Below are 26,643 nucleotides of genomic sequence, written 5' to 3'. Positions count from 1 at the left end.
TACTCCTGGAATCATTCCCATGTAGTTTTCTTTAGGATTTCCGACTTGTCTTCCGTTTCTTGTGTTTTGTCTGAATACACAAAAATCAGTGTTTATAAGATGAGCTCAGACTAGAGTCATTTAATTTTTTTTTAATATTGCATATTAAAACTTGTATTAATAATAGTGAGTGTTATTTTTTTTTCATAATGCGTATGTGTCTTTCTCATCCATAGTTGCACGCTAGACTTTCTCTCACTTCTCCGGAGCAATTCCCCTCTCTTCCCCTCAAAGACCACTTCTTCTCCCAGAGCACACCTGTTGGACTGGACTTTTTGGGCTGGCCGCATTATGCGTTTATTTCAGGTAAGGAACATTGACATTTAAACCTGCTACACATTGCACCACAACCGTTTTATTACGGGACACAGTATATTGACTTCTTAAATCTTCCCTTCAAGTCTGAGTGTCCTTTTAGTTTCCTCCAGGGGGCAATGGTTTCCTTCATTCTGCAACCTTTGAAAACCCTCTGTGAGATATTTATAGTTTTGTTTGTGACAATCGGAGCCCGGAGACTCACGGATGTCTGTGATGTAAATTTATTGTCTTTCATCATCAAACATGGCCTAGTTTGTTTGAGATACCTGGACATAAACCCGAGGAGGTCTTAGCTCAGCTGCAGCCGCAAACAAACAATACATCTGTGAAGAGTGATGAATTCCACCTACAATGTGCAATTCCTTAAGGAGAAGCTTTATTCAGTCGTGTGTGCACGTATCAGGAGCACAGAGGCTATCTTTGTGCGGTAATGCATGGGGCGTGGAGCTCAGAGGCCCCCAGTGCTGATCCTCTCCCTTTCTGCCAAACAATCCTGCTGATTATTTCTCACCCACTCACTGGCGCCAGGCCTTCTCTCACTCTCTCTTTCTCTCTGAGCATAGAGGTAGACCTGGCATGGATTTATAACCCCCACCTTTACAGACACTCACAAATGCACACTTTTAAAAGGAGACTTGGATTTAGGAAATGGAGTTGAGAGTTGAAGGCTGACCTTGAGTTGGCAGTTTTGTTTGCTTGCTGTTGCAAGCATTATGTTTCTATGATCAACATAAAAACCTGACTAAATCTGAGCCAGTTATACATTTAAGTGTGCATTTTTCTCTGGATCTCTGGTCTGAACTGAGACTTCTTGATCTTTGTTTTTACTCTTGTTCTGTTTTATTTATGTAAAATATGCCTCCCACTATTGGTGTCTTATTGCCATGACATGCTCTGTATGTTTTGCAAGGCCTCTGTAAATGCCTTGCCTCATGTAATATGGATTCCTATGAGGAGAAAGACACAATAACCTCATTTTGCTCCTTGCTGACATCATGCCCACTCTACAACCTTTCTGTACTCTGCATGACAAGCCAATGCAGCATTCCTATTGCGGTTTATGCAAATATAGAACTTGAGTCTTAGTTTGTATTTTGAGTTCAGGAGCACTTCATGAGAGAAACTAACACCGATACATGCTGCTCTCCACAGAATCAAATCTCGGCACACCAGCACAAGAGGCACATGGACAGATTGCTCCTCTAGGTGAGTTTACTCCTTCTGAAACACAATATGAGCCTGTACTTTCAAACAATGCCTGCGTGAAATTATTGAAGGGATATTTAAACCTGTTTGTTCGACCTATTTGCATTTATAACTGTTGTTTTTTTTATACACATTTTATTGTGCATTTTTATGAATACTAATATGACCATTAGTTTGTTGTCTAATAGTCCAATTGGGTTTTTTAAGTGTGGGGATGTGTATATATAGTAGGCTCAGTTACTTTTTATTTATAATATGTATGCTATTTTCTTTAAAGGCCTTTTATGCAAAATTCACTTTTACATGGTGTTTGAACATAAATGTGTGTCGGTAGTGTATGTATACAACCTCCCTATAATGGTAAAAATCCACCCACTCCTTTATTTTAATCCCCATAAATCAGAACAAGTTATTTGCAGATTGTAGATTTTGTGAAGTCACACATTCACATATGCATAGACCCCGTCCTCAGTGAGCTGTACACAGTCCGCCATGTTTATCTCCTCGCCAGAGCATTTAACACCAGCATTCAAGTAAGAAATGTATTCTTATTAAAGGGGTGATGAACTGAGAAATCAAATTTTCCTTGAGCTTTTGACATCTAAGAGGTCATCATATTAAAAGAATGTCCTGTAAGTTTCAGAACTGAAAACGTCCTTTCAATAGTTAGTCCAATAAAAGCTTTTATTGACACCAGCCTCAGCAAACGACTCTTTTTTCAAAGTGGGGAACTATGACGTCAAAGAGGATAAAACACCACCCCCGTAGAAGAAGATCAACGCCTAATTCAACATGGCCGGTTTAGCCCCGCCCACCGATTCGCGCATTACACGCATAGCTAAATAACATAGATGCCTACCTTGTGATGACAAAATGGGTCGAGCTACCGAGCAATACAGAATATTGTGCAGTGTCTGGTTGTGGAAGAAGATGCTTCCTCTGGATTCCAATAGGACTGCATGGATAAACTTTATTTTTAATGACGTTCCAGCTGATGAGGTAAAACATTGTCCATCTGTTCGCTGCATTTCAATGAGGATTGTTTTGTAAACAAGACTGGATTTGCAGACCGATTAAGAGTCAAGAACGGTGCTGTGCCGTCTATATTGGATCCGACAGGAATGGTGCAACACACAGTCTCTAGGTCGAACATGTATGGGCGAATCATTCCGGTTGCCATTTGACAACATTGGACGTTTTCAAAACAATTTCCCCCACGTACACCGACGAGGTGAGTTGAAACTCATTATAATATGCAAAACTGTTATCCACTCACAGCAGTGGGCGTTTACTTCCGAGTCTTCAGTGCGAGACGCCCATAAAAACCGAGCGTTTTTCTGCTAGGCTCAAAACTAGGGTATAAAATAGCCTTTTACTTATTCATTTTGAATGTTTTTGGATGCAAAAACCAAGCGAACGTCATAAGTTGACCTCAGACAACAATATAATAAAATTTAAAAAGCCAGTTCATGACCCCTTTAAAGTTACTAAAGTTATTCTCTGTTAGTAATTCATATTAACAGCATATAGCAGTAGGTACTGTATATTACGCTGCTTTCAATTTAATATACACATGCGATTTCTTTACTTGCTGTTCACATAGCCAGCTGTGTTTATGTGAACTTTGTGTGTTTTTGACAACCTTGTGTGAAAGAGAAATTGGGCGCGCTGTCTGATATCCAGCTTTCTGAGTGTGTGCGCTCTAAAAAAAAAACATATATCAGAAGTTTAGACTGATAAGGCTTTAAAACGCATGCCGATAATACATTTTCCTGATGATGAAGAACTGCAATGTCACGTGAGCGTGAGCGGGATAGAAATGATAATCAAAAGCAAACAGATGTTTTGTTAGAGTATCTGTAGCCATACAGGCTCCACCCTCTTCTGGAAAACAGGGTGGGGAGCATCAGCTCTTTGGTATTTAAAGATACATGCACGAAAGCAGTATGTTTTTCCTTTCACTCAAAAACGGGCATTTACAACATGGTACAATAATTGATCTGTGGGTATTTTTGAGCTGAAACTTCATAGAAACATTATATTGTAAAAAAGGGGCAAAATATTTCCTCTCTAATACTGCTACTGCTTCTAATAATAATCATCATCACATTATTATAATTATAACTATTTTTATTTTATTCTGTTTTTCTAAACTTGACCTTTTCCACGGATACACCAGTTTGAAAACCCCTGATCTAAACCAGTGACAGATCAGATCTGTCATATACAGGAATGTGAGGAATGTTCCTCTGAGTTTTATCTTTGTTCGTCCTCCAGCTCCCATGTCATGTAAAGTATAGTCCAGCTGCAAAGGTTCACCCATGTCAAGATTCTTAAGTTTGAGTCTAATGAGAATGGCCTCGAACCACATTCCTTTCTATTCATAGTTTCCAGAGATTCTGAGCATTTCTATGGAAATCAAGTCTTTTTGTATCAAATCAGCGTGCTGTGCAAGCACTCTTTGTTTGTGGTAAATTGCGTACATGTTTGGGCTCGTCATTTATGTGCGATCTCAGCTAATTATGGGTTAAATTCTTAGAAGGTTTGTTTGCAACTCTCGACATCGCTAGTGCTTTCTCCAGGCGCTGTCTTTTGGTTTACCAACAGCTTGGCTTTAACAGCGGAGGAGGGGGGGCTCAAGGGGGGATCGCAGGGGAGGAGGAAGGCGGTTCTTTTCAATGCCAGAGCAGGCGTTTCACATTGAGTCATGCGAGTCGTATGAGTCCTCCTCCCCTCAGACGATCCCCGGTGATGCCAGCCTGTGACTGTATGCGTGTGCGCTCGCGAGAGAGAGAAGGCTGATTGTGTGCCTGGGCGTCTGTGTTGAGCCGTGAGCTCTTTGAGACTGTGCATCCAAGAGTGAAAGTAAAAGAGCAGGAGAGCGACTGAGGAATGACAGAGGAGGGCTGAAGCTACGCCACATCCACGAGGCTCTGAGACTCGATTTTTGGACCAGACACCTGCCTGAAGCGACGCCACCCTTCTTCCTCTCGCCGTGCTTTCACATGCGCACCCAGCACAGTGCCGGTGAGGTGGGCGTCCCGCTGGCAGGAGGTGGCTGCAGTGGTGGCAGCTCAGAGCAGTCACCTGGCTCTGACTCGGGCTTTAGCCCCGCTCTGGGACTGGCCGGAGGGGTTAGAGCAGTGCGAGGGGTCATGTCCCATTACTGGAGTCTGGAGAGCCTTCACTCCACCAACGGTAAGACTCTCTCACATCATGTCATAAGTAGTGTGTGTTTTGCTGGACGTTTTGAGCTTGACGTCACTTGACACTCATGCAGCCTCGCTGAGGTTTTTGTGATGGCTCTTGTTCATTGTATTGCAGTCTTTCGGTCAATGTAATGACATTGTCTTAAGCCCTTGATGGGCGAAAGGAGATAGCTGAAAGCGCCACTGTCTCAATGCAAATGTAAACACATGGCGTAGCTGCTGCTCCTCAAAGCAACAGGAGAGTCTGCCTGCATGTTACATGTACTGAAGAAACATGAGTTCTAGAAATCGAGCTAGATTTATTTGCTGGTGGCCATGTGGGAATCGAGATTAAAGATGATGCCTTACTGTTGAATGAAGATGTGCCACTCTCTTTTCGGCCGTATCCTGCTTTGGTTATTGCATTACTGTCACGGATGTCATCTATTGATCTATGTTGCTGCTGGCTCGTAATTGGTTAAGTGGTAATGTTGTGGAAGGCTCTGTCAAGTGAGCCAATGTGTATTCTAGATTTAGATGGATTGCTTATGACCGAAGTGACGGCGTTACCTGCATTCAGCAGTTGCACATATTCCCTTGCAGGATATTAATGTGCAACATTAGCATTCTTTGAGCTTTTCCACACCTTAATCATGTCACATCAGCGTTCATGTAAAAATATTCAGCTGGATTTTCAGTACAACATGAGAAGCAAGTGAAAGCATTGGCTGTGTTAAAAAGATTTGAGGGGAAACCAACACTGCCCCTTTTGCGTCAGTGAACAGAGCTGATATATTGATCAACGCAAATTCTTCAGGTTTCCTTTCTAAGAATAGAGCAACTCTCTCTTTCTGTGCTGACATTACCGTATACTTTCGTGCGCCAGTGGCCGTGTACTAAGACGAATTATGTGAAATGAGAAGAGATGCCAGCTTGAGCAGTATTTTGGTCTCATTATGTTCTCTCAGGGTTGGCATGGTGACAGACAAGCCAATGACCGCCAGCCTAGGTAGCACCGATGTCTCAAACAGCCACCACTACCCACGTCAGCTGCAATTTGGATGTTTTTCTCGTTTTCTGCTTTGTCCCAAGAGAGATGGGATGTGACTTTTCCTGTGATGGAGGGAAATAAATGGTGCACTGTGAGCCGGGGGCAATAGCTACAGACATTTCAAACAGCGCTGTCACCTCGTCACGGTTCGCTGACCTCATTACAGCACTCATACACTGTCCGTAGCTGATCGCAGAACAGTTGGAGGTAGAAAAAACTGGAGCGACACGTGAGAAACGCTCTGAACTGAAACTTTCATAAGTTTGAGCATTAAAAAATGGTTAATGAGAGTTTGTTTACTAACAAATCCTAATTTCATGGCATCCCTAGACTGAGAGAAATGGTTTGGGTTCAAGCCAGACTGGACCCTAGCAAACAAATGTTCTACACCATCCATTCCCTGAATAGGCTCTATGCACAACTTACTTCCGAATTCTGTAAAACAGGTCTCATCGCTTCCGGTTCTGCTCTTTTGTATGTGCTTCATGATTTTTTTTTGCGGTTTTACTCAAGATAACTTAAAGATTAGCATAACCAATATCCCTCACATGTGCAGATTGATATTTAAACGTTTTATATTTTTTTCTTCTTCTTAGTAACCTTTAGATATTTAAATGGAATAAAACGGCAATAACAAAGTGAACTAGGTAGGTTAGCTGATTACCTTAAAAATACATAGATATCGTAGTCAGTTCTTATGGCCGCTCGGCATAAAGAGACTATCTGCCTAGTGTTGGGCATCAATAACTGTTTTTTTAGTGTAATTACTGACAGGGAGGTCGCAATATGTACTCCTAATATGATGTCATGACAGCACCATGTCTATTTTGATCTTTTAATAGCTCTCAAAATAATCTACCAGTTAAATATTTGCAATTGAAATGCATGTAAAAAAACAAAACAAATATGGAATGCCTGTCAATAGAGTTACGATATTTACCAGAAGGGCCTAACATAGCTATGACCCATCAAAGTGGAGCCATTGATTTGTATGTGTAAGTTTGTTTGTAATGTGTAGTTAAAAAAGTGTTATTAAATTGTTAGTGAAATTGATATTTTTCGTTATAATATAGTGACCGCAAAAGGTATTTAGACATTTAAAAAATACATGAATGTCAATGCATTATCGAATAAAATCCAAGTACCGTTTATTTTAATGATGGACAACAAAAACACTATTTGCAAGCAAAACATTTGAGAATAAAAGAGTTTGTTTAATAGTTTGTATCTAATATAATGACATTCATTCATTTGTAAGTGCATCAAAAAATCCTAAAATAAAGTGTCATGGTTTTGACAAAAATATTAAGCAGCACAACTGATTTCATCATTGATTATAATAACAGGGGCTGCCAACTCTCACACATTCAGCATCGGAATCAAATCAAAGGGATTGAATTGTATTGTATTGTATTATACAGTATATTGTATTGTAATTGAATTGTATTCAAATTGAAAAACAGTAGCCATGTAAACATTATAACGTGTTGTCACCAAGCTTAATACATTTCTTTTTAGTTACCAGATGTTTTGACAATCATAAAACTTTTTTTTCTTGTCCACCCCCCCCCTATAATGTCAATGCATGCACCATGACACATTTGACACCACGAAGGGCTTATCATGTGCTTTCCAGCGTTTACCTGTGTAAAGGTCGCCTGAAAGTGCAGATGCGCTATAGAACGGGCAGCATGCAGTGGAAACACTCTCGCATGATGTGTCACCACCACCACACTTAAAAACATTATGCTTCTGCAAAGCCTCTTCTCTTCTGCTTTCATTATTTGTGTGAAATGCACAAGCTCTTCACACTTGTCTCAGAGCCAGAAATAGAAAGTCTCAGTTCTTCTCAAAAGGACTTGGGTTTCTATGCTGGAAGAGGAGCAGATGTGTGTCCGCATTTTCCCTGGGGGGTATTTTGTCTAGATTGCAGAATTTTGTGACCGCCCAGTGCGAGCCAGATCAAGTGATGGAGAGAGAGAGTTTCTATATGAACACTCGTTGCTTAATTTTCATAAATGATTATTCATCACCAAGAAACTGAATGACACGCCATTTAATGGTTAATTCAGCCAAATGTATTACACTAAGCTACGCCTTTGCTTTTCATAATCCAACAATTGCTCTGCTAATCCGGTTAACATGTAGACGGAACGGGGTGGGGGGGGGGGGGGGGGGTTTGCAGCCCCTCAGGCACTATTACAACTGACGGCAGTAAAACAGAAGGTGTTTCATTCACACCTTTTTACATAAACCACATTTGTACAGCTCTGCTGTATGCTAGCCTCCTTCAGGCATACTCTTTCCCCATTCTGTCTTATTTTGGTTTCTGCTATGAAGAAAAGATGTGAAGAGATGGATGGTGTTTGACATGACCTGTTGTGAGTGTTAATTCTCTAAATAGATATTCAAATCTGTAGGTTTTAATCATTTACATTAACTCCCTAGTCCCTAGATGTTTCTTTTTAAGCATTTCAGGTGCAACAAAACATAGAATCGTTTTACAGTTCTTCAGTTGGTTACATGATGGATTTGAATGGTCTATAATTCATAATAAAATAAAAATAACATGTGGAAAACGATATTTTCGGGGCAGAGTTCACCTGCTGTATATATGAGCTTCGTGTCATTGCTGTTACAGTGTTTGTTTGCAGTATCTAGTGTGACTCAGTTGCTTCTCTGTTTGAGGTGTTTTGCTCAGTCTACGGGTGAAATAGCACTGCAGTGTAATCGTACATCCACAGCAACAATAAACTGAGTCCCCCACTGCCTCATCGACCAGAGGAATTCCCACCAATGTGTGAATGGCTCCGCTTACCTCTCACACAGTTCTCACTGTGTTGAACCAGACAGCTAAAATTAAATATTTTGGGCTATATTCTAACTGTTTTGGAGTAGCCGATTCACCCACAATTTCACTGCGGTCGGGATGTTCCCACCCTAGTTCCACTGCATAGAGGGAGACATCATCGCTGCTGTGAAATCATTGTGGCATATTTCCATTTTCTGTGAGTTCATGGGGAGATTACAAACACTCCTCCCTCTGTTTGGGTCATTTAATAAACTTTGATCCTGTTTGCAGGGTTAGTTATAATCTGCAGTCTATACAGATTACTGTCCCAGACTTGTGTGGCATTAATATCATTCACAAAGTCAAAAGAGGGCAAGTGTTTTGCAGGTTGAGAGTGGGAAAAGACTGCAAGATCACTTTCATAAGAAAAGGGCAAGGACAAGAATGGACCCTTGACATGGTGAAGGCGCTAATCTTTCACTAATTATATGATTTTATGAAGAACGTGTATACAAGTTTGTAATATTTTGGCTAATTTGATAATGTTTTAGTACCCATAAGTTTACAACTGTCCATGTGCGTTAGCTTTGCATCTGACAAAGTTCGCTCTTTGACAAATTTGGTTAAATTTATATTTTCTATTACCAATAAAATGTATTATACACTTAAACCAATCTTATACATTTTTAACTAATTAAATCTTGCTTGTTATACATTTAGCCATATTCGTATAAACCATACTTCTAACAGATTAAATTGAATTGTTTCAAAATTAACAGATTTATGCTGATTCTATTAGTTAAATATAAATTATTTATTATTATATTTTATTATCTTAAATATAATTATTTAAATAAATTCAAGTTGGCCTACTTGCAAATAATTATTAATAAATGCCATTTTTAATGTTTGAGATGTCTTGGACTGCCTAGAGATTTTTCTAGTTGACTAGTAGTCGTTCATTTAAGCAATTAGTCGACTAAACTATATATATATATAATAAGCCATATAAATAATAATGAGCCTTTAATTGCCTATATATAAAACACCGCCTAAGCTCAAGCGCACACATGAAGCTTATACAGCATACTGACTAAAGTAATGTTTATGAATCATGAAAAAAAGGAGCCTGTCTAAACTTTTTAATAATTTATTGATAATGTTTTCTCAGTTTTCAGCTGCAGTGATTAAGTTGACAATGCTGACTTGTCATCTCCACAGTAGTGGACGTGCCAATATGCACGTTTCATATGGACTACATAGGCTGATCTGGGAATATTTCTTTTCCACTTGAATTGGTTGTACGATCGCTTGACATTTCAAGCTTTCTATTGATATGTTTCTCATGTCTGTGAGGAAAGTATACACTGAGTTTTGGTTTTTATTTTTGACGCGCTAAAGTTCACAGACGTCGAGACGGCACAAAGCACATCCTGTTTGTTTTCTTTGTTTCACAAAGGCACAACATTTTCGTGTTATTGTGAGTTTACACAAATAAAAGTAGGTCATTACAGTTTCGAATGATGTATTATCTATTATCTACCTAATAATTGCGCACATCAACATCAGAGCGAGCGTTTCAAATTATAAGCCATATGCATGAAAGGCAGCTGTTTGGATTTCCTGCCCGACATACTGTAATTACCACAAAGTATCGCACGGAAGTTTTTTTCTTTCTTATGCGACTAACCTCATATAGCCCACTTACGATTAGTCGAATATGAAGGGCAGCCCTATCGCTTGATGAGTCAACTTTTCTTTCCTTTGTTACCATGTTTTCTGTCAAAGAAAAAGTTTAAATGGAACACATTATAGAGCTCATCCGTTGATTCCATTGGATTCTGTAGCTTTTCCCTCATAAAAGGCCACAAGAATAGTAGAGAATATCATACAAATTAGTAGTTAATCAGTTAGTCAGTCTTTGAATACTAAACAGTGAGGAGAAGACAAAACCATATGAAGGCTCTTTGCCCCTCATGTTCACCTCATCAGCCCTCTGTTGACTGTCTGAGCAACACTTTACCCAGAATTCCTCACCCATCGTCACTCTGCCTGGAGTCCATCAGCTGTCCCTGCAGCTTAAGTGGACGTCAGTAATCTTGCCAAAGACTTTTTCTGCTTAAAGTGATGAATATCATGCAGCTTTAATTTGTCAGTAAACGACGTGCGCCTGTTTGTATTGAGTATAGTTTATCAGTTCCTCAATTCTGCTCTCAGACAGGCACCAGCGGGACTGCCAGACTAAGCTGTGCAAGGCACAGACGGCTCCTTTCTATAGCATGGGTCCTGACCGCTTCTTCCTCTCAGGAAATGTGTTTTGTGCATAACGTCAAGCTACCTTGTACTGTTTTGTCATATAAACTAAATTAAGTGTGAGCATGTCAACTGTGTCTGAAGTAGGATAAAAGATACTAAAACGGTTTGGGTTGGTAATATTTTGTAATATTTGCTATTAATTTGCATTAAATTGATATTTTCTTCCTTATTGTGATGGCTTCTGCAAGAGTGAGGGTACGTTATTTTGATTAAAGATGCTAAGGGCACAAGAAAACGAATGATGTGCACGGATAAATCATTTATAGCAATAATGCAACATTCCATTAAAAAAAATCCTAAAAAAAATGTCATAGTGACTAATACTTTTTCTGAAACCATGATGCATTTCTGTCAAGATTCTTTGATTAATATTGGAAGATCAAAAGAACAGCGTTTATTTGGAACAAGTGCCACAAGTGCCTCGTCCAATCAGTTATGTTTCCCAAATCAACTAATAAGATAAACTAAACCGTGATGGTATCAGGCTTTTATTTTGAATGTCAGGCCCACTGCAGACACACACTTGTCAGATGACTTTGGCGTGGAGTGAATGTAATAGTCTTTGACTGGATGTGACGTGGAGATTCCTCACACGGGGCCGGCTGTCTCTTCTCTGATACACAGGGAATGTCAGACTCTGCTGGGCTAAATGTTTCCCAGTGAGGATCTTATCTGTGACTCACACGCTATCTCTCTTTAGTCAAAGACTCTTAGCATAACTCTTCATTATAAGTGCTTATCTACAGCTAACTGATTAGCTAACTTTATTATTATTTTCTGTCAGTCTAAACATATGCTTAGGCTGTTATGTTCTTTCATTCATTATTTATCATCTTAACCTTTGACCATTACCGTTCAAAAGTTTGGGGTCGGTAAAATTTTTAGTCTCTAATGATCACCAAGGCTACACTCGTAAGTAGCCTATATGTGATGTAAGTATAATGCAATAATCGAATTTATTCCTGTTATGCAAAACTAAAATTTCAGCATCAATAAAATCATATAGAAATCATTTTGTTGTTAATTTTCAGGATTCTTTGATGAATAAAAAAGTTTAAAAAAGAACAGCATTTTAAAAAAGAAGAAAATTGTATAAATGTCTTTATTGTCATTTTCTTAATGCATTCTTGCTGAATAAATGTATTTATTTCTTTAAAAAATAATTCTTGCTGACCCCAAACTTTTGAATGGTGTTAAGCATTAATATTTGATTAAATAAATACAGCCTTGGTGAGCATAAGATACTTATTACTTACCTCAAACTTTTCAATGGCAGTGTATATGGTTTCCCTTGTAAAAGAAAATCATAAGACCGATCATGAGATTAGAATTAGTTGTTCTTATTAATATTTAACAATGAAAACGAAAAATAATTGCACCTGCTAAAGTGCCCTAGTTGGAAATCACTGGGTATCAATATTCATATAGACCATTTTGCAAGATGTAAACAACACTGGTCCAGAAGCACTTCCTGTTTCAGTTTTTTTAACACTACATAAAAGCTGGGATAAAATACAACCAACAGAACATTTAAAACTGAATCAAAAAGTTAAACAAACATATTTAAGATGTTTTCTTTACATGTGAAATAAAGAAAACAGTTACAAACTGAAACAGGAAGTGTTTCTGGACCAGTGTTGTTTACATCTTGCAAAATGGTCTATACCATGAAATTCGTTGACTTTTTACACTGAGATGCAGACCTGACCCTGGTCTCATAGCACATCTGCTCCAATGTCTCATATTGAGTTATGTGCAAATATCAGCACAAATGTTTGAAAATTAGGCATATTCAGTGCTTGCTTAGCTACTTTTCCCCTGCTCTTGTTGGTTAGCTGACCTGTGTGTTTTATTTTGATTCGAGGATGATCCATGAGCCGCTAGTATTCAGAGAAGCTCTCATTAAAGCCATCTCCTAAAAGTAGGCTACATGTGCAAATGGACTCTATGACTTGCCTCGGGTCCTGCAGCTCTGATTCCAACAATATGTGGGTAGTAAGCTCAGTGGTTTATGAGTTTTTCTCATTGTAATGCTGTGGTAATGTGTATGGTTTACTTAAACACAGCATGATTTCTCCTGGCAGGCTATGACGGCTCTGGGACGTTTTGCTGCTCAGAGCTCTGATCTGAATTTGAATAAGACACATGTTGCTGTTAAAGAGGTGGAGATTTGAGCGTCTGGTACATTTGTTTCAGGTGCTGCAGTACACCTATGCTTATGGTTTATGAAAGCGGATGCACCTTAACAGTTGATTTCAATATTCTGATTAAAAGGTTAGATATTTTGAAATGACAAGCACATAGAGCACTCATGTTATTGATTTTATGTTGTCTGTTGTTCAAAGTAAATGTGGGACACAGTTAGAGTGTTAAAGCAGAGTCAGTCATGTGAACATGAACTGATGAGTTTTTTCTAGAAGGGCCCTTTGGGCTTATATATCTGCATTGATTCCTGTGCCACTCAAAGCCAGCTTCTAAACCATCTCTTTAAAGTATATTACACTGAGTTCACCTGCTTTGTGAAGTCTGTGGCACTCACATGCACAAAAGGAAAAAAGACATGGTGGTGCATTGAAGGAACTCTTTCAGGAAGAGTGTGTGATGAATATGGAATAAAATGTAAAATGTAAACAAAATGGGCTTATGGTTTTATGGTCAAGGCCTATTTCGTTCCAAACCTGTGTGAGTTTCTCATGAAAACTGATATTTTTTTTTAATAATATATATCTGTTTTGTCCATACAATGGAAGTTAATGGGGTCCAACGTTGTTATAGCTTTTATTTTTATAATTTTAGTTTTAAGTAGAGCTGTCAAACGATTAATCCCGATTAATCACATCCAAAATAAAAGTTTGTGTTTACATAAAATAAAAAAATATTCATATATAAAATATTTATAATATAAATTATATATAAATCTATATACAGTATATACATGAAAATATTTCTTAAATATATACAAGCATGTGTTTATATATATATATATATATATATATATATATATATATATATATATATATAGTGCACCCACATATATTATGTAAACACAGACTTTTATTTTGGATGCGATTAATCGTTTGACAGCCCTAGTTTTAAGGTTAAGCTTTATTCATTTTGTTATGTGCTTATCATTATTATTATGCTTATAATTATTATTATTAAATTTGTCCATTTAACTTAATTTTATTACATTTTAATTTGAGTACTTTTACTTAAACATAAACTTATTTTATTTCAGTTGCCAAAATTCCCTTAAGTTCTTCATCTAATATTTATATTCGATTTTATTTGATTTCAGCTGTATTTTAGGTAATGAAATATGAATCATACAGGTGTGGGATGATATGAGGGTTAGTAAAAGATGAAAAATGATGTACAGTATTTTGGGTGACTTTTGAAATCACTTTAAGTAAATTCTACTTTGGCTCTGTCCCAAATCATACCCTCAGCCCTATGTTGCTCTGTATCCACATTTTGATGATGTAATGCCACTTAGACTGTTGGGTAACAATCCTTTGTGAAGTCCTGGTGTTGACTTCGGACCGTGCATGGCCACAAAGGGGGTGTTGATGAGCATTCATTTAACCCATAATACCATTAATGGGACACCCTGCGGCATTGTTGGAATTCACAGATAGGCACAAGCGAAGGCAACACGACCACTACTCCACATTTGTGCTGCTTGATCAAAAGCTACAAGCTCAAAACGTTTTAGACCCCACCTGTATTCAGCGTTGTCTATTCTGATCGACCCTGATCAAATACCAGGTGTAAACATGGCCTAAGACAACATCTGTATTTTTTATTTTATTTCTTTTAAATTATTTAACAGGAACAGTGCAAACATAGTTACAATACAAACCCTGTAAACTAGCTAATGCTAATTTTCATCTCCTGTTCCTGGTTGGGCTTTTCTAAGTACATTAGAAGACTGATACATACAAGTATAAATCATTCACGTTTTGAATATTGCAAAACCCTCCATTTTGCATTTTCTTTTCTTTTTGGCATATACCTACCGTCAAAACCAATGTCATTGCCACAGAAACCAATGCAGATATTCCAGAAATATGCCAGAGAGCCATGGGGCACACAAATCATATCTGAACAGTTGATTGAACAAACACAATGTGGATAGTCAATAATTTTAGATCAGATACACAGACTAAGTGCATTATTTTAAAAGGAAACCTCTTCTTTAAATTCAGGTACTGAGTCAATCACAGATAGAAAAACTTAGTTCTTTCAGGTGAAAACATCAAATTATGAAATAGTATTACAATTTACAGTAAAATAACTGTATTTTATTTTAAAGTACAGTTTATTCCTGTGAGGGCAAAGCAGACATTACCTCAGTCTTCAGTGTCACATGATCCTTCAGAAATCATTCTAATATTTTAGGATTCTTTGATGGATGCACTGGAACAGCGTGATTCATGTGAATGCAACTCAAACTTGTTCAGGAAGTAAAGTAACGTGTATGCTTTTTTGCTGAGGATGAGTCTTTAGTTCAACAAAACACATTTAGGGAATGACAGTGTGACAGTGGTGAGTGAGTGTAATTGTGCAGAGTGAGTGCAATCAGAGCGGCAACCAAGTGTCGTTCACTCTGCTGCATATAATAGCTCCAAATTAATAATAAACACAATATATTGACCTGTCTCTGTCAATATATCTCTGATTTCTCTAATGCGCCATGCACGTGATGATGCAGAGGGCACCGTGAACGGTCACGGATTCGGACCGCAGCAATATGAAAACCCCCATAAGACTAATATAAGGCTTTTAGATGGCATGTGAATGGCATAAACTTGTTCCCCGACTAAAAGGGAAATCAGCGAGGAATGAAATTCCATTTCAAAACTGATGTGACCTCTGTCTGAGGTGAAGGGACGGCGTTTTTATCTTCTCTCAATTGTCTTCGTTCTTCAATGTTCTGTGCTTACTGATGTTCTTTTTGATGAGTGTTATAATGCAAGTTAGTGTCATTTTAGCACTAGGCCTTAATCATTAAAGTGCACGTGGATTAGGCTGAGTGGAAGTCTTCGCCTGCATGGCTCAGAGGTGAATTTGTGCGGTCGGGTGACTTTATCTGAGGATGTGGACTTATAAGGAAGCAGGTCAGTGCGCATTCACAGTTCTGCCTGTGTGATCAACTCCTTAAATTACCCTCAGCGGGTCAGAAATCATATATAAAGAGATATAGGATACATATATATATGAAGAGTTCAGATGCAAAAGCCTCTAAGTGCCATTTGAAATTTTCTTCTAAAATGGTCATTTTTATCAAGCTTATATATTCAAGTTCAGTAATTTCACTTAAATGACAATTAATAGGTAATCCTCATTGCAATTTAAGTGAAATTACTGAACTTAAATATACAAGCTTGATAAAAATGATCATTCTAGAAGAAAATTTCAAATGGCACTTAGAGGCTTTTGCATCTGAATTCTTCATATATATATATATATATATATATGTGTGTGCGTGTGTACATGCAACTGGTTAAAAACATGCACGAGTTAACACACTCATGTGCATGGATGTTCGCACATCTCTTCAGGGTTTGATTCTAGACTAGATACTAGTGTTTTTTTATACACTCAAAAGGTAGTTTTTTTATTATAGGTTATTATATTATTTTTACAGGTTCAGAACAAGGAATGCTCAATCGACAGCATTTCTAGCATATAATGTTGATTAAAAGACCTCGTCATTCCCTCGGGTTATTTTGTGCCGAAACAATTTATATTTTTATTTTTGAGGATTCAATAGAGTCGTCCAAGACCCAAAGACTTTTGTTGCACTTGAACCATGAATACACCATTTTATTTTACTGGATTCGAGGAATTTATGTGGTTGGAAACATGGAATGCGAGAAATACTTCTTACAAAACCCAAAAAAGTGTTCAAAATGTTAAAACTTTACCTAAATTGGAACAGCTCATTTGCTCTATATAGCGCTATAAGACCATCTAGTGCCCAGAGGCATGCAGTATCAAAGAATGTGAAGAACGTGTTTGAATTATATAATTTATTGATAAAATCTAGTAATTTAAAGGTGGATAAAAATAATATATACAGTACATATCATTTTAGGGCTTCGGGTTATTTTGTCTCATGAGGGAAAGGATAACAAATCCAATGCAGGATGCGAGGAAAGTAAATGTATTGCATTTTGCATTAGGGACAATTCAAATATTCAGTGAATATTTTAGTGTTAACGGAATTGCAAAATCCAAAACATCTGTGCCACAAAAAAAAAAAAAAGAAAACCTCAAAGAGAGACCCCAAACCATGTCGTGCTTAAAATCGTGCTGCATTACAAAGAAAACAGCCCTGTTGCACATGAACTCGGTTGCGGGGCTGTTCTAGACAGGGTTATTTGGGTTACCCCACCGTGACTGTCTGACTTTGGGCTCTGAGTGAACTATATTTGATCTCATCAGCCCATGTGACCCTGGAAATGCAGAACTCTGCTGACATGTGCTGTCTCGTATGCTTTGAGCCACACTTAGCAGCCGATAAACAAATCAGGACGATTTCATTCTCTTGTCCGTCTCCCTAATCAATCCACTGGCTCAACAATTAACCTACACAGAAGAGCATGACAGGATTACCAGACTCATTTTCACACGTACAGCTTTTCTTGTAAATGACAGGCAAATATTCTGTGCTTTAGGGACATTTCAGCAGTTTGACGTGAAGCCACTTTCGCCAGAGTTTCGATTCTCAGTTACATCTTTACAATTTAAAGAAGTATTTTCATATTTACAGTACCTCGATTTCATGGACAGTGCCCTCATGCGTCGCCAGAACAGTGGATCTTTCCAGAGGTGTAAATTGAAGTCTAACTCCATTCCCTCCCATCCATTCATTATGAATGAGACAGGAAGAGAGCTTCTTGCGGTGGCCAGGTCCTCTCTTCCTCACTGGTTTACTGCACAGTAATAAATAATAGCAGTCCTGTCTGTGGAGAAACCAGCCAGCTCTGGCAGCAGTGTTTCCAGTGCTTTAGAAATAACAAATGAATGAACAGGGGCACGTTAATGCACCACTGTGGATTCAATAAGCATCCCAACAGTTTTACTGGAGCATTTTGGTCGTACTGTTGGCCTTAAAAGTGAAATTTAGCTGCAAGCTTGTTGTTATGGTTCCCTTAAGTGTCTGCTAAAAATCTGGAAACCATTGGGTTGGCTAGAAAGCTTTGTATTGATGCTAGACATGATTTCAGTTATAATGACGATTGGTTTGGTCACTTTCAAAAGTAAATTTTTGCAGTAAAACAGTGTAAGTGAATCAGCAGCTGCCACAAAAAAATGTTTTGCATGTGCCTTTTCAGTTGCTCTTCATTAGTGTTTTTTCTTTGACATTAGCTATGTTTCCATCATTGTTTTATGTGCATTTTGAAGTATCGCATCAGAAATGAGTGATGGAGTGATAAATTCCCTTTATTCGAAAAAAAAAAAAGTTTTTACCCTCGCTTGAGGTGGTTTTTAACTTGCGAAAAAATAGTCAATGCGAATAATGGGAGATAGAAACACATTAGCCGAATAAAATAAACCCACGTGACTAATTAGATGTTTCCGTTTTATTTACTTTTGGTTAGCCTACTACTAGGTTACACTGTCTTCCGCTCGAACAACTAGATTTTTTAGAACTGAAAAATACATGACGTGCGGAACTGTCAAATATGTCTGTCTATCCTCTATCGTATGCTTACGGTACATTGGAAAGCAATGGAAAACAGAGCAGTGGAATGCAAAAATGCATTCTGTGTGAACGTCCCCCATAGTGTGCAATGCATGCCACAGGTTTGGCTGTTTCAAGCTTGATCAGTGTGGTGTGTGTGAACCACATTCTCTCATTATGTTCTAGCCTGCTGTTAATGAGATGCAGCTAATCAAATATTCCAACTGCTAATTAGTGGATTCATCCTTTTATCAAGTGTGACCATGCAAGATGAGGTCATTAAATTTCATGGCTGGGAAAACAGTTGTGTAACCTCAGGCTTTAAATCTCATATCTTAACTGTTAGATGCTAAATTCTTCTGCATTCTAATAATAAAATATAACTTTGCTCTTGAAGGAATGAATAGTAGGCTATATCTGACGAATGTTTAAAATTGATACTCACGTGAGTGTCATATCAGGGTCCTAGAACGTTTTTTTGTTATTGTGTTTGAGGCTAAAGACTCAAAAATTTTAAGTTGATTGAATTGGAAAAAGTGAGTTAATACAATGAAGGAGATTGATTTAATCATCAGAAACTCAAATAATAAGTCATCTCAGCTAAATAAATTATTTAAGTTGATTTGACTAAAGAAAAAATGTTGTAATAACAAATCTTGACAATATATATATATATATATTTTTTACAGTGCAGATATGATGATAGCCTTAGGAGGAGCTCTTTTCATAAAGTGGGTTGCTCACTTTATATTAGGCTCTAATTCTCACTATTAACTATGACTTAAAAAATCCTATTTTAATAGTTAGTAAGGTAGATGATATGTTTTGGTAGGGTAGGATTAAAGGATGTAGACTATGGTCATGCAGAAAAATCATTAATATGTATTAATAAACAGCCAGTATCCTAGTTATATGCATGCTTTTAAGCAAATAGTACTGAGAAAAGAACCCTAAACTAAAGTGTTACCAAAGCTTTTATATGTGTGGGATTATACAGACACATTGTTAATGGAAATTAAATAATTACAATTAAATAGTTTAACCAGCTTTAGAATAACGGATTCTGAAATATTTCCCTTTTTGAAGAATTAATTTAATATTGATTTGTTGTTTGTTAAATATTTTATAGTTTTGTAAAAAACAAAATGAAAAAATCTGTATGTCATCCTTTTTGATTATTTCTTTTTTCATGGACCTCTCTAGCACCCCCTTGTGGCTTCCTTCAAGTCTCTTGACACCCGTTTGAAAACCCTCTGGCCTAGAAAAAGCCATTTTATTCCACAGGGTGGGCCACATACTCCATTTTGAGATCACAGATCATATTCTTGTGCATTAAAATACTGTTTTAAGATTTTTGTTTGTTCAATCATGAGTCATTAATGAAGTCATTAATGTACCCATTAAAATATAATCAAAAATGACTTTGATTGAACTTAAATGCTGTAAATATATCATACACCAGTTAAGTGTTTAAATGTTTCAATGCAAAATTGCCCGATTTTGTATATTTTCGTTTAAATACTTTTCATTGTCATATAAACAAACACATTATTATCCCAAGATTAAGTTTAATCAGTGTTTGAGTCACGAGACCTCAAATGTTGCTGAATTGAAACAGATTTGTGCTTTGCTTTCCAGCGTTGGTGATAAACGATGGATCGCAGGATAAGTCTGGCCTTGCGGATGAGGTGGGGAGTGAAGATGACCTGTACAATGAGTTTCGCAGCTCCTCCAACCGATTTGGACACCCAGGAGGAGGAGGAGAGCAGCTGGCCATAAATGAGGTACAACATACATATGGTCTGTGTGTTACTTTGTGTTTGTGTTCACAGATCATGGTTCTGTTGTTCTGTTTCTCTGTCAATGGCAGGACATTCACTTTTCCAAATTTTACTCAGAAGCATATTCCTTCCAACCCTTAAAGGGACGGTAAAGATGCACGATTAATCATATCGCAATCGCGATGTCAAGCCTATGCGGGTATATATATGATGCAAAATGCTGAGATTTTATTTGAAATAAACAAATTAGGTCTGTTAACGCAGTTAACACAGTATCTGTCAATTTTTTCATCGTTTGGCTAGTGTTACATGATCTCGCTCTTATTCATGCAAATGCTTAAACCATTCGCAACAAGATTCGCCCCCTGTTGCCTGTGAGCGGAAAAAAAACACTTGCAACTTTGAGCCCGCCGCAGCATCAGGAAGTGTTGCGTGATATCAGGTCTCGCATTGTAACGAATTGCTTTACGGCTAGAAAGATCTGCTAAAATGAGCATCAAACAGAAATAACCCGGCGCCGTATGCATGTGGTGTTCAAGGCGCCTACAATACAGACTGCCGACAGTTCAACAGGGCGCATCTCTTAACTCTTTCCCCGCCAAACACGGAATTTTCCGGGTTTAATGAAAAAACGCATCTGCGCCAAACACGGAATTTTCCGGGTATCCGTGTTTTAGGTGGTATACGGTAAGGAAGACCCGCGCGCATGTCCTGAATGAGTGCGCAACTCTTTGATCAGAGAAACAGATTGCAATCGTCTCAAACAGTGGAGTAGTGAGAACTGAGAATGTATCAGACAATGCAGAGGTATATGGCTGAAGTACTGGAGGTTAATGGACTCGGAGTCCGATCACTCTTTATTTGATAATTCTGAATCTGATCGGGACGAAGTAGTCAGTGAGAGAGATGCACATGTTGTCACAGAAAGTTCTAGCCATGGACGTGCCGCAGATAGATCGTATAATATTATGACACTATAATATGTATGTGTGTGTGCAGGCATTTATGTGTGGGTGTCTAAATATGAAGGTGTAATTGTCAAATTATTTCTCTCTTTGTGCACATTTACCGCATTGTAATGTGTGTGTGTGTGTGTGTGTGTGTGTGTGTGTCTAGGCCTGTTTATTGTAATTCCAATTATTCATTATTCACAGGTAGAACACAGAGAGGCAGAGGCAGAAGTTTTATTGCAAAAGTTACATTTCCCTTACATCCTGGGAAATTTGATATATTTTACATTTATTTTATGTTTTTAATTTATTTTGGAAATTTTTATATATGAAGGAAACAACATCTGAATGTATTCTGCTTTTAAATGCACTTGTTTGATAAAAATACCTTTTTCTCAGTTTTTTGTCCAAAATGTTGTGTTTTTGACAAAACCTACCTCTGTTCAAGAGGCAATAAAAAAAGAACAGATGAAGATAAAATAAAAACGTTTTTTTTTTGCCTAAAAGCAGAGGCTCAGATCTTTATTTATATATATATCATCTTCATATATTCATGGAAGAAAATATTCAGCGGGGCATTCAAATTTAGCGAAAATCGTCAAAAACCCTGGCGGTGGCTGGCAACTTTTTTTAAAAACGCTGGCGGGGAAAGAGTTAAAGGGGCCACACCTTATTTCCACTCGTTACAGCTTCCGTCCTACTGAACAGGTACCGGTATACAGGGGGAGGGGATCAGGCCGTGAGTGCGGAGACATCTGTGCAAGTACTCCACAGCGACTCTAGGGGTCACAGTTTGACAAAAATGGAAATCCTGCATAGTGTGGCTTTAAGACACCCCTCATAATCAAAGCCCTATGGAGCAGTATCAGGCTCACGTTCTGACTAGAATATGAGTATGACGAAGATTGCATATCGCAATCGTAATTTTGACCTCAGTAATAGCAATATGACATTTTCCCCAAATTGTGCAGCCCTAGTCGGTAGATTGCGTTTGAAACCCAAGGACTTAAAGGACTTACAGCCAAAACAGAACGTGTTTTTGTATGAAGATAACTGGTTTCAGACAAGCTTTCAAGGCTCCACTTTAGTTCAGGATGTGCTCTTTATTTAGTCGTTATACATGTTGAAATTCAGTCTCTGTAATTTAAAGGGTTAGTTCACCCAAAAATGAAAATTAAGTCATTAATTACTCACCCCCATGCTGTACCAACCCCGTAAGACCTTCGTTCGTCTTCGGAACACAAATAAAGATATTTTTGATTAAATTTGAGAGCTGTATAACTACCACATTGGCTGCCTAAGGGACTGCCTCTTGACGGCCCAGAAAGTCAATGAAGAAAATGTTTAAATATCCCAAGTGACTACCGTGGCTCAACTATATGTTTAACAAGCGACGAGAATAATTTTTGTGCGAAAAAACAAACAAAAATAACGAGTTTATTCGACTATTCCTTTTCTTCCTTGTAGGCCAGAAACGAGACTTCCTTAGATTTCCACGACGCATGCGCGAGAACTGAACTGAAGTAGTTGAAAAAGATAGCAATTCTCGCTCATGCGTCGTGGAAATCTAAGGAAGTCTCGTTTCTGGCCTACAAGGAAGAAAAGGAATAGTCGAATAAACTCGTTATTTTTGTTTGTTTTTTCGCACAAAAATTATTCTCGTCGCTTGATAAACATATAGTTGAGCCACGTTAGTCACTTGGGATATTTAAACATTTTCTTCATTGACTTTCTGGGCCGTCAAGAGGCAGTCCCTTAGGCAGCCAATGTGGTAGTTATACAGCTCTCAAATTTAATCAAAAATATCTTCATTTGTGTTCCGAAGACGAATGAAGGTCTTACGGGGTTGGTACAGCATGGGGGTGAGCAATTAATGACTTGGGTGAACTAACCCTTTAATAGTCTACTACGCATCTGTCCCTCTCCTGAGGCCTGAGACCAGCAGTATGACCTGCTGCCACTGTCCTTCTCCCATCATCTTCAGCATGAATGAGGGTGAATTTGTGCTCTTATCTACAAAGAATTTCAGAGAATATGCAGTGTCGGAGTTTGATATATGACTGTTTGGTATAATTATAGAAAGCCGCTCAGTAACTCCATGCAGCATTTTATTTAGAAACTGCAGAAAAATCGAATCAACGGCTAGGCCTCTGGGAGCTTGATGTGCACTGAGCTGCACAGAAGCCGTGTGCATATGCTGTTGTTATTGTTTTTTAAGCAGTTCTGTCCTGGTAAAGAACCCAGTAAAGAGTAAACAGGCAAATTTAAAGTGTCATTGTTTTACTGCGGAGCTAAGGCAGCCCATTCTGCAAAAATAAATAAATAAAATAAAATATATTGCCAACTTTCTGCAGAGTCAATAGCTACAGACTTTGTGGGGCCTTTAAATTAGCTCAAGAACAGTGCGTAGGGAGCTTCATGGAATGGGTTTTCATGTCCGAGCAGCTACATCACCAAGTGCGGTGCAATATGCGTCGGATGCAGTGCTATAAAGCACGCCGCCACTGGACTCTAGAGCAGTGGATACGTGTTCTCTGGAGTGACGAATCACGCTTCTCTGTCTGGAAATCCGATGGATGAGTCTGGGTTTAGTGGTTGCTTGGAGAATGGTACTTGTCTGACTGCAAGTGTAAAGTTTGATGGAGGGGGGATTATGGTGTGTGGTTGTTTTCAGGGGTTGGGCTTGGCACCTTAGTTCTAGTGAAAGGAACTCTTTATGCTTCACCATACAAAGATATTTTGGACAATTTAATGCTCCCAACTTTGTTGGAACAGTTTAGGGATGGCCCCTTCCTTTTCTAACATGACTGCGCACCAGTGCGCCAAGCAAGGTCCATAAAGACATGGATGAGCGAGTTTGGTGTGGAGGAACTTGACTAGCCTGCACCTCGACCCGATAGAACACCTTTGCGATGAATTAGAGCTGAGACTAGAGCTTCTTGTCCAACATCAGTGCCTGACCTCACAAATGCACTTCTAGAAGAATAGGCAAAAATTTCCATTTTATATATATATATATATATATATATATATATATAGACCATTTTGCAAGATGTAAACAACACTGGTCCAGAAACACTTCCTGTTTCAGTTTGTAACTGTTTTCTTTATTGCACATGTAAATAAAACATCTTAAAGATGTTTGTTTAACTTTTTGATTCAGTTTTATAGGTTCTTTTAGTTGTATTTTATCCCAGCTTTTATGTAGTGTTAAAAAACTGAAACAGGAAGTGCTTCTGGACCAGTGTTGTTTACATCTTGCAAAATGGTCTATATATATATATATATATATATATATATATATATATATATATATGTGTGTGTGTGTGTGTGTGTGTGTGTGTGAAATTTTTCTGCAAAAGTTCATGACCAAGAGTTGAAGGTGTTGCCTAAGCAGGTGGTTTTAATGTTGTGGCTGATCAGTGTATTTTAAAATGCAATTTTAAATGCTGGATACAAAATATAGTTTTGATCTCTAGCAGGCTAGTTCATCCACATTTGCATTTAGCCTAAATGTAGGCTACTGTAAGATTAGAAATACATTTTCTTGCCCCTTAAGAAATGAACTTAATTACATTTTTGTCTTATTTTGCACTTTTAATGTACTTTTTATTATTTCAAGGACATTTGGAAATAGTTTTACTAGAAAACCAGACAAAAATACTGATTGTTAGCCGTTTTGCAGTGCAACAACCCAAAGACCATTTTGAACACCTTAGCTACTGCATAGCAGCAACCTGTCAACCAACCACAGTGATCTAGCAAATTCTTTTACATAGACAAGCACAACTCTCATTTTTTTTTTTTTTTTGGTTTATTGTTCATTACCATTGTGTTGGGGAGGATATTTAGTTTCAGTGTTGGAGAGGGTGAGTGATTGTTTTGCTTGTGCATGTGTCAAAAAGACAGGTGCTGATTTGAAAGGAAGTATCAAGCTGTGTGACACTGTGACAGTGGGGATGAGGCTCTGCGGCCGAGAGAGAGAGAGAGAGAGAGAGAGAGAGAGAACAGAAGGTTGATGGAATCAGAGTCCTTTACTAATCCCATTAGTTGTGCACACATTGATGCACGGGAACAAGACAAGTGAGAATGACTGCGTTAATCCTACCTCGTCGACACCGGCCCGGGTCAGGAAATGAAAGCTCAAGAGGTGTCTGGCACATCATGCAGCCTTTAATTAATATCTCCAGCAGCACTAGCACTGCCTAGGACGTGCTTGCTTTTAGACGTCGGGAAGTGCAATTGACTGGCAGTCGGCTCGACCAATGGAGACACGCCAGGATAGAAAGGATGTATTGTGGTGCATTCTCTCACATCCCTCCCCCCACAGTCGCCTCCCTCCCGCTGCCGCTAAATCCGGCCTCCACTACTCTGGTATCCTGGATACGCTTCACAGCACCGCCAGCCGATTGGCTGGGAAGGATAAGAGGAAAAAAATCCAGAGCAAAAACAGAAGTCAATTCGGGAAGATGGATGCATGGTTTTTGCTAGTGCCGCTAAGCACAGATGCAGCAACCATTTCCACCCCTCAGGTTTGCTTTTTGCAAAAGAGACGGTGAAATGAGAAAGGATTCCAAGTGCTTTAATCAGATCCAAGGGAATTAAAACGGCCGTGTGTTCAAGCAGAGCAGGAGGACGAGAACGAGAACGAGGGGGAGGCAGCGGAAGGAGGACAGAAAGAGAAAAACAGACAGGAAGGGACAGAAAAAGCATAGACGGAGAAGAATACATGGAGGCGGAGAGACGCATCCACCCCTGCTCCTGACATCAGCAGCGCGCGGGGAAAAGATTGAGGGGAGAGACGGACGAGGAGGAGGAGGAGGAGGAGGAAGATTGCCCGCACGCGAGAAAAAGAGAGAAAGAGCGAGAAGGGAACGGAAAGGAAGTGAGCAGGTAACTGTGGACGTGGAGGCTCTTCCCCCTCCCCCTCACGCTTCACAGAGAACACAGAGCGGATCCGGCCGACACACTGTGTGCCGTCGAGCATTCGCGGCAAGACCTCTAGGCGAGGGGGCTTCCGGCGCCATGGCTCGCGGAGGCCAGCGAACAGCGTCTCGGCAGGGCCTGAGTCACTTCCTGTTGCGCTGCAACCTCAGCCCGGAGGCCCAGAAGGTGGTGGTGTTCGTCATCATGATGTTGCTGGTCATCATCAACGTAGTGCTGATGTTCCTGCTGGCCTTTCAGTAGAGCGCAGCCGCAGTGAGGAGGAAGAGCGAGGGGAGGGGTGGAGAGGAAGACGACGGTGAGGAGGAGGGGGAGGGAAAGTTGGTCCCTCTCGCTCACTCGTGGATGGGTTTTCGGGATGCAGAC

The 26,643-nt window shown here is 38.8% G+C and overlaps 1 protein-coding gene across 5 annotated transcripts in view; it reads left to right on the top strand.

Annotated features, from left to right (window-relative positions):
- The window catches only part of arhgef4 (Rho guanine nucleotide exchange factor 4), an 81,354-nt gene that overhangs the window by 45,802 nt on the left and 8,909 nt on the right, over positions 1-26,643 (top strand). For all 5 annotated transcript variants that reach the window (XM_039676671.2, XM_039676675.2, XM_039676670.2 and 2 more), the window contains 3 exons: positions 216-345; positions 1,510-1,563; positions 20,241-20,386. In XM_039676671.2, coding sequence (XP_039532605.2) covers positions 216-345; positions 1,510-1,563; positions 20,241-20,386 — 330 coding nt within the window. The remainder of the gene's footprint in view (positions 1-215; positions 346-1,509; positions 1,564-20,240; positions 20,387-26,643) is intronic.

The sequence above is a fragment of the Pimephales promelas genome, chromosome 5 (genome assembly GCF_988280905.1).
Source record: "Pimephales promelas chromosome 5, fPimPro1.hap1.1, whole genome shotgun sequence".
NCBI classification, from domain to species: Eukaryota; Metazoa; Chordata; class Actinopteri; order Cypriniformes; family Leuciscidae; genus Pimephales; species Pimephales promelas.
Note: the sequence above shows the minus strand (reverse complement) of the source record. Positions and strands in the feature narration are given on the sequence as shown.